Source organism: Microtus pennsylvanicus, chromosome X, assembly GCF_037038515.1.
Source record: "Microtus pennsylvanicus isolate mMicPen1 chromosome X, mMicPen1.hap1, whole genome shotgun sequence".
NCBI classification, from domain to species: domain Eukaryota; kingdom Metazoa; phylum Chordata; class Mammalia; order Rodentia; family Cricetidae; genus Microtus; species Microtus pennsylvanicus.
Window position 1 is genome coordinate 132,249,956 of NC_134601.1, and position 15,825 is coordinate 132,265,780.

The 15,825-nt window shown below is 47.3% G+C and overlaps 1 protein-coding gene across 1 annotated transcript; it reads left to right on the forward strand.

The window, feature by feature from the left end:
• Window positions 1–1,126: 1,126 nt before the first annotated feature.
• Akap4 (A-kinase anchoring protein 4) lies at window positions 1,127–14,640 on the forward strand. The gene is made up of 6 exons (XM_075958083.1): window positions 1,127–1,153; window positions 3,884–3,979; window positions 8,720–8,770; window positions 9,276–9,377; window positions 11,871–13,982; window positions 14,485–14,640. The coding sequence occupies exons 1-6, from the start codon at window positions 1,127–1,129 to the stop codon at window positions 14,638–14,640; spliced, it is 2,544 nt and encodes an 847-aa protein (XP_075814198.1).
• Window positions 14,641–15,825: the final 1,185 nt, after the last annotated feature.

The window sequence follows — 15,825 nt, forward strand, 5'->3', positions numbered from 1 at the left end:
ATGAACAAATGGCGTCAGACATCTCCATCGCCCTCTCCAAGGCTCAGAAAACATCACAGGAGAGGGTGTGACAAATGTAAAAGTCAGAGAACCCAACTGACCAGTGCACATCTCTTTTCACCACATTGAAACACACCTTCTTGGAGGGAAGCACCTATGAGTCAGGATGCTAACAAAATTTAGAAGCCTCAGGAAATCCCACGAAAGTTCCAAGATTTATAAGGACACTCACCCCACCCCCAAGATTGAAAACCCGGGACACAATTTCTGAGAAGAGGGTACTGTCCAGCTGTCCAAAATATCTGCAAATTTTGTTCAGGGTGCTCCAGGAACACAATGCCCACTCGTCATGTTACATGCTGGCGACACAACTGCCACTAAGCAGCCATCTCTGCTCCTGCATGCAACCTCTCATCTATGCTCCTACATGTAACCCCAATAAACTCATTGGTTCACTGAACTAGACTTTGTCGAGATCATTTCCCTAATCTGTCATGGGTGCCCTCTCTGCACTGAATAGAACTTTGCTTGATTCTTTTCAGGGAAAAAAAAAATCATGCAATAAGAAAAAAGTAAAGACACGACTGCAATAGGCAACTCTACTATCTAGGGGAGCATCTCAAATGACATTAAGTGGATTCACATTCAATTGGTGAAATAAGGGACACACGGAGAAAGGACAAATTAATATAAAGTATGATTTGGACACAAAAGAGAGTCCTTTGGTGGGTGCTAATATTTTTAAACTGGTTTAAACAGGAGGTATCTTAATGGATAATGGTTAATTCTCTAAACATACTGTAGCCAGTAATGAAACCCTGGCCAGAATGGGGAACAGTAAGTGGTGCTTAAGTGTTTTTCATGGTTTGAAGATATAAACGTGAATATCAAAGTTTCCTGGACCTCTTAGAGTAAGTAGAATCCTAAGAATAAAGGCCATCATTTTATACTGCCATTGTTCTCTATAGAAACAGTGATGTCATGAAATTGAAGTTCTAGTACCAGCTGGCAAGTAAGGCTTTAGGAGAGTATGGAGGGTTGAGGAAAGCCATACCATCTTGAGGCAGACTGGAAGAGTCATCGCAGCATCCGAATTCTCCAGAAAAGAACCACCCAACCGTCCCAAATGATTGCCTACTTCGGAACTGTAAAGGTAGAAGCTTCCTTTTTGGCTAGAATAGGAGGTGTCTTGTTAGTATCTAAAACAGCCTTGAGTTTTTACTCTTCATTTTATTTGGGATAACTAAGAGTGACTTTGGTTAAAATTCCTCTCTTTCAACACAAATCTACAGATCTCTTGCTATATAACTCTGGTACTGTAGTGAGAAATTCAAAGAGAGGTACACTGAACTGGGAAAACTTTCATTTACAAAGCCTGGGAGCAGTTCTGTATGTGTAAATTATTCTCAAAGTCTAGTAGGGAAAGGAACGGGATGCTTGATACTGAGAGGTTGTGAACTGTGTAAAATATTATGAAACACATGTGCCCAACAAGACATAGTGAAAATGTGGCCTACAGCAGGCAGGTTAGCATACTTTGGATATGAAATGGTTACTAAGCTTTCCGGGTGTGCCATGCCTTTGCTCAGGTTGCAACATACTGGGTATTGTGACCCAACAAAGCCCCCTCAGCATACCCCAGGGCCAGAGCCAGCCAGAGCCATCAGTCTGGTCCAACAGCTGACCGGGGTGGCAGGCAGCTGCAAGTGCCTAAGAACTTGGCACTGCCCACTTCCATCTAAAGGGGCACATCTCCCTTCTGGGTGGCACATATCCAGCCAAAGGTCCAAAAGAACTCCATCATCAAGGTACTGAGTTTATACCTTTTATCTTTTACAAATTTTCTAAGATCCAAATCCCATAAGGGATCTCTTAGCCTCTGGCTTTTTTGAAGCTAGTACTTGTTCACTAGCTCTTCAAAAAAGAAACCCTCTCATCTGAGGGTACAGGAAGCCCTTTTCTAAGAGCTTTTCAAAGTTTTGTAGAGTTTCTTAATTGGAACATCCCCAAATCTCTAGGGAAGCAATCAAAGTAAGTACCTTATAAGAAGATTGTCACTAGATGATAACTTTTACTAAAAAAAAGAGGTCAAGGGACACAGGGAGAAAGAGGGAGGAAGGAAAGATGGGGAAAGAAGAGAAGGAGGAGGAAAGAGGATAGGAAAAGAGGAAGGGAGAAAGAAGAGGGAGGAAAAGAAGGGAGATGGAAGAGGGAGAGTTGTAGATGGGGGAGAAGGAAGGAGGGAGGCAAGAGGGCAGAAAAGGGAGAGAAGGGGAAAGAGGCCTGAGAGAGGAAGGAAAATAGAGGAGGGAGGGAGTTAGAGGAAGTAGGTTAGATGGAGAAAGGAGTGGAAAGGCACAGAGGATGGGGAAGGGAGGGAAGAGAAAATAGAGAGGGAACAGGAGGAAGGGGAGAGAGGTTGAAGAGAGGGGGAACCAAGGAGGATAAAGAGTAAAGGAAGGGAGGTGGGAGGGAAGGTGGATGGGGAAGGAAGGGTAAAGGGGAGGGAGGGGAGGGAAAGGGGATGAAGCAGAGAAGAGGAAGGAAGGATAGAGAATAAAGGGAGGGAAGAGAGGAGGAAGGGAAAGATGGAGAGGAGAGAGGAGGGATGGAGAGAGGGAGGAGAGCTGAAGAGAGGGAGGAGGGAGGGAGGATGGGGAATAAAGGGAGGGAGGAGGGAGTGGAGGATGGGGAATAAAGGGAGGGAGGAGGGAGTGGAGGAGGGAGTGGAGGGAGGAGAGATAGGGAGGAGGGAGAATGGAAGGAAGGAGGAGGGAGGAAGTACAGAGAATGTTCAGGGGAAGAAAGGAGGGAGGGGAGAATGGGAAGAAGGAGGAAGGGAGAGAGATGGAGGGTGAAGGAGAGAAAGAAGGGGAGGGAGAATGGAGAAGAGAGGGGGAAAAGGAAAGATAGGGGCAGGAGAGAGGGAACTGGAGGGAAGAAAAGCAAGAGATGAAGGAGAGAGAGGGAGGAAGTGGAGAGGAGGAGAGGGACTAGGGATAATGATGAGTAATGGAAGGGGAGGAGTGAGGATAGGAGGGAGGGAGAGAATTTCAAAGGAGGGAAAGAGGGAGGAACAAGGGACAGGGAATGGAGTTAGGATGGAAAGATGAAGTGGGGGAGGGAGGGAGGGAGGGAAATAGGACAAGAGAGGCAGAAGGAGGGAGGGTGGATTGATGAGGAAAGGAGGCAGGAGGGAGATGGGGGAAGACAGAGAAAAGAAGGAGGAGGGAGAAGGGGGAGGGGAGAAGAGGAGGGAGGCAGGAGCATGGAGGGAGACCAGAGAAAGAAGGGGGGAGGAGGGGAAAAGAGGAGAGCCAGGAGGAGGGAAAGAAATAGGAGACAGAGGGAAAGAACAGAATGTGAGACTAGTTTGAAGAGCTAGAGGGAAGAGGAAAGATCTAATAATCTAGTAAACTGAAGAAGAAAATAAATTTTTTATATGTGTAAAAATGAATTTCACAGCCCTCTAATACTTAGGAGAAGAAATTTATCTCACTAAATTCTGGAGAAAATACAAGTCCCAGACACCAAAACTCTCATTCAGTTGGGTAGACATAGATTACAACATATAACCCCTAGTCTCTAAACTTAAATTTGCTTCCTCATGCACCACTTTTCCTGCTGGTGTCTTATGTCAACGTGATATTACCATGGATCACGATACTTAGTACCACATATTTAGACAAAAGTTATTGATCCTGTGCCTTAAAAATTTTAGCACCATTCCCCACGTTCACATCCTTCCTTCTCTGTGATTCTTAGCTTGAATCTCTATGAAGCAAATGGGATCAGTCACCCCACCCCCAGGAGTTTTGTTTAAATTGACTTCATTTTATAAACCACATACAAGAATTTCACATTCTTTTGCTTCTTTCTAAAGATGTCTGACGATATTGACTGGTTACACAGCCGCAGGGGCGTGTGCAAGGTAGATCTTTACAGCCCAAAAGGACAACAAGATCAAGAACGAAAAGTGGTAAGATACAAACTGACTTCAAGGAGTATATGGGTATATACTGGAGCCCAAGATAAACTCATGGAAGCTGATATGTGGCTTCTCTAAGCATCTGAGCACAGTAAGGGCTTGCAGGGTCCAGAACAAGTATACATCACACAGGGGTGAATCAGAGGAGGGGCAGAGTGAGGAGTGATGTAAGTCAACTGGAGAGAGGGAGGAGTGGGGAGGGAGGAGAGCCTAAGAGGGAAGGAGCCTAAGAGAGGGAGGGGCCTAAGAGGGAGGAGCCCAAGAGGAGAGGGAGGCAAAGGGGCAGAACCTAAGTGGGAGGGGCCTAAGAGGGGAAAGACCAAAGGGGTAGAGTCTTAAGTGGATGAGCTGAAGAGGGAGGAGGTCCAAGGGGTGGAGCCTAAGTGGGAGGGTTCTAAAGGGTGGCACCTAAGTGGGAGGGCCTGAGAGGAGGGAGGGGCCTACGAGGGAGGTGGTTCAAGGGGCGAAGCCTAAGTGGGAGGGGCCTAAAGGGTGGAATCAAGGGGAAGGGGCTAGGGGTGGAGCCTAAGTGGGAGGGTCATAAAAGGTGGAACCTAAGTGGAAGGGGCCTGAGAGGGAGGAGGCCAAAGGGGAGTGGCCAAGGGGGCAGAGCCTAAGTGGGAGGGGCTTAAAGGGTGGAGCATAAGTGGGAGGGGCCTGAGAGGAGGGAGGGGCTTAAGAGGGAGGCATCTAAAGGGGGCACCTAGAGGGTGGAGCCTAAGTGGGAGGGTTCTAAAGGGTGGAACCTATGTGGGAGGGGCCTGAGAGGAGGGAGGGGCCTAAGAGGGAGGCATCCAAATGGGAGGGGCCTTAGGGGGTGAGGCCTGAGTAGGGAGGAGCCCAAGAGAGGAGGGGCCAAAGCGGCAGAGCCTAAGTGGGGGTACCTAGGAGGAGGGAGGGGCCTGAGAGGAGTGAGAGGCCTCAGAGAGGAGGCCAAGAGGGGAGGGGCCTAAGGGGCAGAGCCTAAGTGGGAGGGGCCTAAGAGGGAAGAGTCCAAGAGGAGGGGGGCTAAAGAGGTAGAGCCTAAGTGAGAGGGACCTAAGAGGGAGGAGCCCAAAAAAAGACAGTGGCCCAAGGGGGAGACACCTAAGAGGGGAGATCTAAGAGAAGGGAGGGGCCTGAGAGGTGGAAGGGGCTGAGAAAGGGAGACCAACAGGAGAGGGGATCTAAGGGCAGAGCCTAAGTGGGAGGGGCCTAAGAGGGAGGAGCCCAAGAGGAGAGGGAGGTCCAAGGGGTGAAACCTAAGTGGGAGGGTTCTAAAGGGTAGAAACCAGGTGGGAGGGGCCTGAGAGGAGGGAGGGGCCTAAGAGGGAGGCATCTAAATGGGAGGGGCCAGAGGGGGCAGGGCCTAAGTGGGAGGGTCCTAAAGGGTGGAACCTAAGTGGGTGGGGCCTGAAAGGAGGGAGGGGCCTAAGAGGGAGGTATCCAAAGAGGAGGGGCCTAAGGGGGAGCCTAAATGGGAGGGTCCTAAAGGGTAGAACCTAAGTGGGGGGGCCTGAGAGGAGGAAGGGGCCCAGAGGAAAGGGTCCAAAGGGGAGGGGCCTAAGGGGGGAGCCTAAGTAGGAGGGTCCTAAAGGGTAGAACCTAAGTGGGAGGGGCCTGAGAGAAGGGAGGGGCCTAAGAGGGAGGAGTCAAAAGGGGAGGGACCTAAGCGGGAGGGGGCCTAATAGGGAGGAGCCCAAGAGAAAGTGGACCTAAGGGGTGGGGCCTAGGTGGGAGGGGCCTAAGAGGGAGGAGCCCAAGAGGAGAGGGGGGGTCCAAGGGGTAAAACCTAAGTGGGAGGGTTCTAAAAGGTGGAAACCAGGTGGGAGGGGCCTGAGAGGAGGGAGGGGCCTAAGAGGGAAGAGTCCAAAGGGGAGGGACCTAAGTGGGAGGGGGCCTAATAGGGAGGAGCCCAAGAGAAAGTAGACCTAAGGGGTGGGGCCTAGGTGGGAGGGGCCTAAGAGGGAGGAGCCCAAGAGGAGATGGGGGTCCAAGGGGTAAAACCTAAGTGGGAGGGTTCTAAAGGGTGGAAACCAGGTGTGAGGGGCCTGAGAGGAGGGAGGGGCCTAAGAGGGAGGCATCTAAATGGGAGGGGCCTGAGGGGGCAGGGCCTAAGTGGGAGGGTCCTAAAGCATGGAACCTAAGAGGGAGGGGCCTGAGAGGAGGGAGGGGCCTAAGAGGGAGATGTCCAAAGGGGAGGGGCCTAAGGGGAGGAGCCTAAGTGGGAGGGTCCTAAAGGGTAGAACCTAAGTGGGAAGGGCCTGAGAGAAGGGAGGGGCCTAAGAGGGAGGAGTCAAAAGGGGGCCTAAGTGGGAGGGGCCTAAGAGGGTGGAGCCAAAGAGAAAGGGGACCTAAGGGGTGGGGCCAAGGTGGGAGCGGCCTAAGAGGGAGGAGGCCAAGAGGAGAGGGGATCCAAGTGGTGGAGCCTAAGTGGGAGGGGTCTAAAGGGTAGAACATGAGTGGGAGGGGCCTGAGAGGAAGGAGGGGCCTAAGAGGGAGGAGACCAAGAGAAGGGCCTAAGGGGTAGAGTCTAAGTGGGAGGGGCCTGAGAGTAGGGTGGGGCCTAAGAGGAGTGAAGGGGCCTATTGGGGAGGAGCCCAAGAAGGGAGGGGCCAAAGGGGCAGAGCCTAAGTGGGGGGACCTTGGAGGAGGGAGGGGCCTGAGAGTAGTGAGAGGCCTCAGAGAGGGTGACCAAGGGGAGAGAGAACCTAAGGGCAGATCCTAAGTGGGAGGGGCCTAAGAGGGAGGAGCCCAAGAGGAGAGGGTATCAAGGGATGGAGCCTAAGTGGGAGGGGCCAAAGAGGAGGGAGGGTCCTAAAAGGGAAGAGCCCAAAAGGAGAAGGGGGCCTAATGGGTGGAGCCTAAGTGGGAGGGGCCTAAGGGAGGCGCTCAAAAGGAAAGAGTGGCCTAAGGGGGAGGAACCCAAGAGGGGAGAAGCCAAAGGGACAGAGCCTAAGTGGGGAGATCTAAGAGGAGGGAGGGGCCTGAGAGGAGGGAGGGTCAAGAGAGAGGGAGACCAAGGGGAGTGGGGACCTAAGGGCAGAGCCTAAGTGGGAGGAGCCTAAGATGGAGGAGCCCAAGAGGAGAGGGGGCTCAAGATGTGGAGCCTAAGTGGGAGGGGTCTAAAGGGTGGAACCTAAGTAGGAGGGGCCTAAGAGGAGGAAGTGGACTAAGAGGAGGAGTCCAAAAGGGGAGGAGCAAAGGGGGTGGAGGCTAAGTGGGAGGGGCCTAAAAGGTGGAACCTCAGTGGGAGGGGCCTAAGATAGAGGAGCCCAAGAGGAGAGGGGGTCCAAGGGGTGGAACCTAAGTGGGAGCGTCCAAAAGGATGGAACCTAAGTGGGAGGGGCCTGAGAGGAGGGAGGGACCTAAGAGGGAGGCATCCAAATGGGAGGGGCCTGAAGGGGTGGGGCCTAAGTAGGAGGGTCCTAAAGGGTGGAATCTAAGTGGGAGGGGCCTGAGAGGAGGGAGGGGACTAAGAAGGAGGCTTCCAAAGGCGAGGGTCCTAAAGGGAGAAGCCTAAGTGGGAGGGGCCTAAAGGTGAAACCTAAATGGGAGGAGCCTGAGAGGAGGGAGGACCTAAGAGGGAGGCATCCAAAGGGGAGAGGCCTAAGGGATGGAGCCTAAGCGGGAGGGGCCTAAGAGGGAGGAGACCAAGAGGAGAGGGGTTCCAAGTGGTGGAGCCTAACTGGGAGGGACCTAAAGAGTGGAACCTAAGTGAGAGGGGCCTGAGAGGAGGGAGGAAACCTAAGAAGGGTCCAAGAGAGGGGCCTAAGGAGCAGAGCCTAAGTGGGAGGGGCCTGAGAGGAGGAGAGGGGCCTAAGAGGGAGGAGTCCAAAAGGGGAGGGGCTTGAGGGGCAGAGCCTAAATGGGAGGGGCCTAAGAGGAGGGAGGGGCCTAAGAGGAGGGAGGGGCCTGTGAGGAGGGGGCCGAAATGGAAGGAGCCAAAAGGGAGGAGCCTAGAGAGGAGGGATATAAGGGGAGGAGTCTAAGAAGTGAGGGCTTAAGAGAGGGAAGGACCTAATAGGGAGGAGCCCAAGAAGGGGGAGCCTCAGAGGGGAAGGGCCTAAGGGGAAAAGCCTGAGAGGAGCTGAAGAGAGGGAGGGGCCTAAAATGGAGGTGCCCACAGGGAGGGACCTGAGAGGGGAGGAGCATAGGGGGAGGGAGGAGCCTAAAAGGGAAGAGCCCAAGAAGGGGAGCCTCAGATTGGAGGGGCTTAATGGGAGGAGCCTAACAGGGAGGGACTGAAGAGGAAGGGCCTGAGGTGGAAGAGACCTAAGAAAGGAGGGGCCTAAGAGAAGAGAAGGCTAAGAGGAAAGAGGGGCCTAGGAATGAGAGGAGCCTAAGAGGAGAGGAGGAGTGATGGCTGCCTAGTAACCAGCTTCTATTACCTAATACTAATTTTTTCTTTTTTTTTTACCTAATACTGCTTAAGCCATAATGTTTGCTAACAGTAAAATAGCACATCTTGAGAAAGACTGAAGTAACAAAATGACTAAATTTGAAGTTAGGGGAATTCAAATTTTGGTACAAAATCAGCTTTTTCACTTGTGCCAGTTGGGCCATGTCATCTCAGGTTTTTAGAATCAATATTCATGGATATTTTCTTTTGGACCACTCTTAAAATGTACATATACTATCAGTTAATTTTCACAAGAATTTCATGAGTTAAGTGCCAGTATCATCTCCAAGACAGAAATTGTGACCCTTCCTCTGAAACTTGTCTAAATTTGCCCTCCTAATGTTGTGCAGATATGCTTTGTGGACGTGTCCACCCTGAATGTTGAAGATAAAGATTCCAAGGTGGGTATTTCCCATTCAAAGTCGAAGAGGGTGAAAACTGAGTGAGAAGGCTTTTCTGTGAAGTATGATGAAGGGCAAGGGAGAGGCAAAGGGGAGGAAAGGGGGAAGGGATTCAGGGGGAAGGGATTCAGGGGGAAGGTCCAGGGTATCTGCTTCTGAATTTATTGTTACTCTTGATAATGAATTTCATTTTAGAAGTCACAGCAGTGGTTGGGCTAAATAAAAGCACGGGTACACATAATCTGTTCAAAGGTGGTAAGTAACAGATGGCTCTTGAGACTGATAGTCTTGAGGGTCATCAGAGGACAAATCAGCAATTTGGGGAAATAACCTTGACTAATTCTTCAAAATGTGTAGCATTGAAACCCTGCCTCTTCTGGAGAAATGAGTAGATGATGGGAGACATGACCTTCATGCTATGAACTTGTAGCCTAAGGGGTGGAGCAGCTTGGAGAAATCTCAAAACTCAACTTGTTAATAAAAATCTCACCTTTTAATTCCACAGGGTGCTGCTGGTTCCAGGTCTGAAGGCGAATTAGATCTGGAGAATCTGGCAGAAAGAGAGATTATTGTGATCAAGGACACCGAAAAGCAAGACCAGTCTAAGGTGACTTAGCCTCTAAGGTTCCATCACTCCTAATTTCTAGTGCCCAATATTAAGTCTGAAGACTCTGGGTCACAGACAGTAAAGAAATGGTTGTCCAGTGGGTCCACCACCCTGGAACACATGACATTCTAGAAAACACAGGACTAAGTTCAGGGCCATGATAAGTTCCACATGCAGGTATTTTTAATGGGTTTTCGTTAAACACAAAGGTTCAGAATACCCCCCTTTAACTTGAAGGTATCTACTCCAAGCATAACCTCGCTCTCCTTGTTCTAAGAAAGATGTACACATAATCTCAACCTTGCTGATTGTACTACACTCACGTGTCTCATATTGCCCATCATTCAGTAAGGAATAAAGATAAAAAACAGAGAAAACACACAACCAAGAATTCGAGTACCTAGGGGCTAACATACACAAGCTGCTGAAAAGGTTCGAATTAGAAGCAATGAGACTTGCAGACTATGTTCACACCCCAAATTCATTTGTTTTTATGTATTTTGAATTACATGTCAGGCTCGTGGTTCTGAGAGGGTACCGAAACACATTCCTACAAGCCTGGGTGACTGGTAATGGAAAGAATATTTGGCTTTAATTCAAAGAAGTCAAAGGCTTTCTGTTCCCTGTCTCTAGACTCATATGTCATATGCAAAACATCATTTATGATTTCAGACAAATTTGAAATGAGGCCAGTAGCCCTGAAAGAAGTAAAACAACTTAAAGAACACTCTTCAAAGTTCTGGGAATTATTCGGGGGTGGCCAATTCCATCATATACTCTTTAAAAGGCATGGCTTGGGGCTGGAGAGATGCCTCAGAGGTGGAGAGCGCTGACAGCTCTTCTAGAGAAGCCAGGTTCAATTCCCAGCACCCATGTGCTGCTGCAACTCCAGTTTCAGGGCATCTGACACACTTGCCTGGCCTCCACAGGCACTACGTATGTAAGTGGTACAGATTTACATGCAGACAAAATATACATACACATGAAATAAAAACAAATAATTTTAAAAAGAAAAAATAATGGTATGACTTATACCTAGGGTTTCTTTTTAAAAGAGCAGCCCAGGCTCCCTGCACACAGTACTCATCACCTTGATCATAACTTAAACCTATTTTCGAAAAATATGGCTTTATGACAAATTTCCATGGATTCAGTAAAATAAGAGGAGGCAAAAGAGAGGCAAAGAGCAAGGTATTTCTTAATTAATAAATTAAAGTTGTGCATATACATTTATATAAACATAAAACATACACAATCACAAGTTATATATTTAATAATTTAAACATATATAACATCAAAACATTTATATCTAGCTAATATATTTAAAGTAATTTATACAAACAATGATACACACATGACTAGCTACAGGTCACATAAACACATACATGCATTGCTAAATATACTGACTGACCTTTACATAGACTTAACATATACAAAGACATGTGGGCAGATGTACTGATATACCCACATGTGGGAAGCATAAACACCAGAAACCCTGTCTCGAAAAACAAAACAAAAAAAATAAAAATAAAATAAACACCCACATTTACATTAATGCACACAATATATAAGCCTTATAAAACCTTGATCAGAACACAATAGCCCTAACAAATTCAGATATTGACATATACATTTATAAATGCATATGGAAAGACCTATGTGCATACACAATCATGACTGACCATACAGACATATACATAAAGTAACACATATTCACTAATACACTTGTTTGATACTTTGATACATTGACACAATTGTAATTATATACCTATTTATGTTATTCACAATACATTCAAACATCTCATAAATGTAGAATAAACTAATTGTAGGATAAAATAATAATCAATGTAATGACATGGAATTGTTATTTTAAACAATAAAATTGTTATTACTTAAAACACAAATTTATAGCCGGGCGGTGGTGGCGCACGCCTTTAATCCCAGCCAGCACTCGGGAGGCAGAGGCAGGCGGATCTCTGAGTTCGAGACCAGCCTGGTCTACAAGAGCTAGTTCCAGGACAGACTCCAAAACCACAGAGAAACCCTGTCTCGAAAAACCACAAAAAAAACCCCACAAACTTATGATTAAACAATTCATAGTAGTGAGTATATTATTAAAATTAACAGGAACATCTTAACATATCCAGACATACTGCTATACACAAGTGTATTTTTCCATTGGCTAGTATGTACGAAATGCATGCTTGTGTTGGCTTACACAGTAGACATGTATAATACATACATATGCATATGAAATTGGCAAACACATTGGCAACACTTACAAATAGTTAAGTCTACAAGCATATATACTAACTCTGAGCTTCTGTTGCTATGTGCTTGAATGTTTATTAATGGATATTAGACGCTAATGAAGTAAGCCAAATCTCTAATCTATTACTTAGAAGCTATCTCTTCTAATAAGAAAATAAAAAGGCAGAAGTAGCCTACCCAAACTCTTCAAACACTTATGGAAAGGTGTTCTTCTTTTTCTAGACGGAGGGATCTGTGTGTCTTTTCAAACAAGCTCCCTCCGATCCCATAAGTGTCCTCAATTGGCTCCTCAATGATCTCCAGAAGTATGCCTTGGGTTTCCAACATGCATTAAGCCCCTCAGCCTCTAGCTGTAAACATAAAGTAGGAGACCTAGAGGGCGAATATCACAAAATACCCTCTGAGAACTACTACAGTGTGTATGCTGATGAACTAAACATGGATCTTTTGAACCAAGGATCTCAAAACCTACGCCTAGAAATGGCGGCATCCAAAAACACCAACAATAACCAAAGTCCCTCAAACCCTGCGGCCAAATCTCCTAGCAATCAGAGGTCAGTTGCCACCCCAGATGGAGAGTGCTCTATGGACGATCTTTCCTACTATGTCAACCGATTGTCATCTCTGGTGATTCAAATGGCCCGAAAGGAAATCAAGGACAAATTGGAAGGTGGAAACAAGTGCCTCCATCATTCAATTTATGCATGTCCAGGAGAAAAGGGGAAAACCAGCCCCCGAAGTGCTGTTAGCAAGATTGCTTCTGAGATGGCCCATGAAGCTGTAGAGCTGACCTCAGCAGAAATGCGCGGAAATGGCGAGGAATGCAAGGATGGTGGCCGGAAAACCTTTCTCTATAGTGAATTATCGAACAAGAACAAGTGTGGAGAGAAGCAGATGTGCCCAAAAGATAGCAAAGAATTTGCAGATTCCATCAGCAAGGGGCTCATGGTTTATGCAAATCAGGTGGCATCTGACATGATGGTCTCTGTTATGAAAACTTTGAAAGTGCACAGCTGCGGGAAGCCAATTCCAGCTTGTGTGGTCCTGAAGAGGGTACTCTTAAAGCACACCAAGGAAATTGTGTCTGATCTGATTGATTCCTGCATGAAGAACTTGCATAACATCACAGGAGTCCTGATGACAGACTCGGACTTTGTTTCTGCTGTCAAAAGGAACCTTTTCAATCATGGCAAACAAAATGCCGCAGACATCATGGAGGCCATGCTGAAGCGTCTGGTCAGCGCTCTTCTTTGTGAGAAGAAGGAGACTAAATCTCAGAGTCTGGCGTATGCAACCTTGAAAGCCGGAACTCATGATCCGAAATGCAAGAATCAGAGCCTTGAATTCTCAGCGATGAAAGCCGAGATGAAAGGAAAAGACAAATGCAAAGCAAAAGCAGATCCATGCTGCAAGTCACTGACAAGCGCTGAGAAGGTCAGTGAGCATATCCTCAAAGAGAGCCTCACTATGTGGAACCAGAAGCAAGGCAACCCAGTCAGGGTGCCTAACAAAGTCTGTGCCAATAAAGACGAGAAGAGAGAAAAGATCAGTCCTTCCACAGATTCACTGGCCAAAGATCTGATTGTCTCTGCCCTCATGCTGATTCAGTACCATCTGACCCAACAAGCCAAGGGCAAAGATGTTTGTGAGGAAGACGGCCCTGGTTCCTCCATGGGATATATGTCCCAACAAAGTACACAGTATGAGAAGTGCGGAAGTGGCCAGAGTGCTAAATCACTCTCAATGAAGCATTTTGAAAGCCGTGGAGCTCCTGGACCATCCGCATGTGGGAAGGAAAGTCAACTGGATTCGCAGAAGCTGGATATGTCAAACATGGTTCTGTCACTGATTCAGAAACTGCTTAGCGAGAGCCCTTTCAACTGTGACGAGCTACCTGAAAATGAGAAGCGTTGCCCTGAGCCTAGACCAAGCAAAGCAGCTCCCATGTGCAAGAGACCTGAAGATCAATGCCCAGACAATTCAGAACTGGACTTCATCAGTGGGATGAAGCAAATGAACCGCCAATTTATAGACCAATTGGTAGAATCCGTGATGAAGCTATGCCTGATTATGGCAAAGTACAGCAACAATGGAGCAGCCCTGGCTGAGCTGGAAGAACAAGCAGCCCTGGCAGCTAGTAGCTCCAGATGTGGCCGTGAAGGTGCCATGTCCCAGTATCAAGATGTTCCTGGCCCTGAAGTCATCGTCAACAATCAGTGCTCTACAAGTAACTTGCAGAAGCAGCTGCAGGCTGTCCTGCAGTGGATTGCAGCCTCACAGTTTAACGTGCCCATGCTCTACTTCATGGGGGACGATGATGGACAACTAGAGAAGGTAAGAAATGCATTAAGGCCTAACAAATTAAAGGTAGAATGGGTGGATGTGAGCAGGATAGCATTAATACATAACCACATTCTCTATCACACACACACACACACACACACACACACACACACTATTGCAGTTCCCACATTAGATAGATTGCAGAGAAATCACATAGTTATATCATTTTCAGTACAGGAGCTGAAATAAAAACATGAAATTCTCCTGGCATCCATGCCATAGTTTATTTTAAAGGGATGGAGAGTAATGGCAACCCCAGCCGTAGACCTAGAAATCTGCAGACTAACTTGAGGGTCTGTGACCTGGGGAAAAGTACTCAGTAAACACAGCTTCTTTTCAGAAGGCTTAAGGAAAAGGAATAGGCATGTTAGCAGCCTACAGTTCTGACTTTAACCCAGTAGACAGGCACATGGAGATGGCAGTTCACTTTTCCTAGCGGCTCCTCGTTCTGAAAAGGATCCGATTACTCAAGCCAACACTGCTCTCTCCACAGCTCCCTGAAGTTTCGGCCAAGGCAGCAGAGAAGGGGTACAGTGTCGGAGACCTTCTTCAGGAGGTCATGAAGTTCGCCAAGGAACGACAACTGGATGAAGCCGTGGGCAACATGGCCAGGAAGCAACTGCTGGACTGGCTTCTCGCTAACCTGTAAGCTGAGAACTCCTTCGACTCCCCTCCTTCGTCCTCTCCCCGGCAGCAATTCCACCCCAGCTGGAGCCACCCTCACCATCAGGCTGGTGACTGCACAACTGTGCTCACTTTTACCAATACATCTGAGCAGTTGCACTGTGAAAATACTGGGTGCCCTCCCTGGGCAACATGAATAAAAAAAATTAAAAAGGCAGTTTTCTTGATCTGATATATTGGAGGGAAGGGAGGGGAAATGGGTTCCTTTCCCATGGCTGGTGAGAGTGTTGAATTTGGGTCCAGATACCACTCTGGCTATTTTCTGAGCACCCAAGACACAAAGTCCCTATGTGGTCTGTTTTACCAAAACCTCCATTTACAGTCTACTGAGAATTCTACCATCTATGACTTTGTTTCTGTTACAATAGCAAGCTCAGCTAGATATTTCCCCTTCTAACCCCAGGCATATGTCTTTCTTAGACTTTGGTAAGAGTGTAAAGAGACTTGTTTAAAATAAATGCACTTGTTTGTCATAGCCTGGAAACAACCTATATGCCCTTCGACCGAAGAATGGGTAAGGAAAATGTGGTACATTTACACAATGGAGTACTACACAGCAGAAAAAAATAACACTATCTTGAATTTTGCAGGCAAATGGATGGATCTAGAAAACATCATTTGGAGTAAGGTAACCCAGACACAGAAAGACAATTATCACATGTACTCACTCATAAGTGGTTTTTAAACATAAAGCAAAGAAACCAGCTCACAAACCATAATCCCAGAAAACTTAGACAACAATGAAGACACTGAGAGACTTACATAGATCTAATCTACATGGGAAGTAGAAAAAGACAAGATCTCCTGAGTAAATTGGGAACATGGGGACTTTGGAAGAGGGTTGAAGGGGAGGGGAGAAGAAAGGAGGGGAACAGAGAAAAATGTAGAGCTCAATAAAAATCAATAAAAAATAAACGCACATACACACACATGCACACGGGTACACACACAGACATAGAGACATGCATGACACCCACAAAGACACAGACACATACATAGGCACACACAGAGACACATACGGACATGCACAAACACACACACGAGTTCCCTACACATGGCTAAATGCTGAGATCTGATTCTCAACCCTTTCAGTTGATCACACTTCCTTATTGTTCACTAATCTGAAAGGAAAATATTCCAAGAATATGAA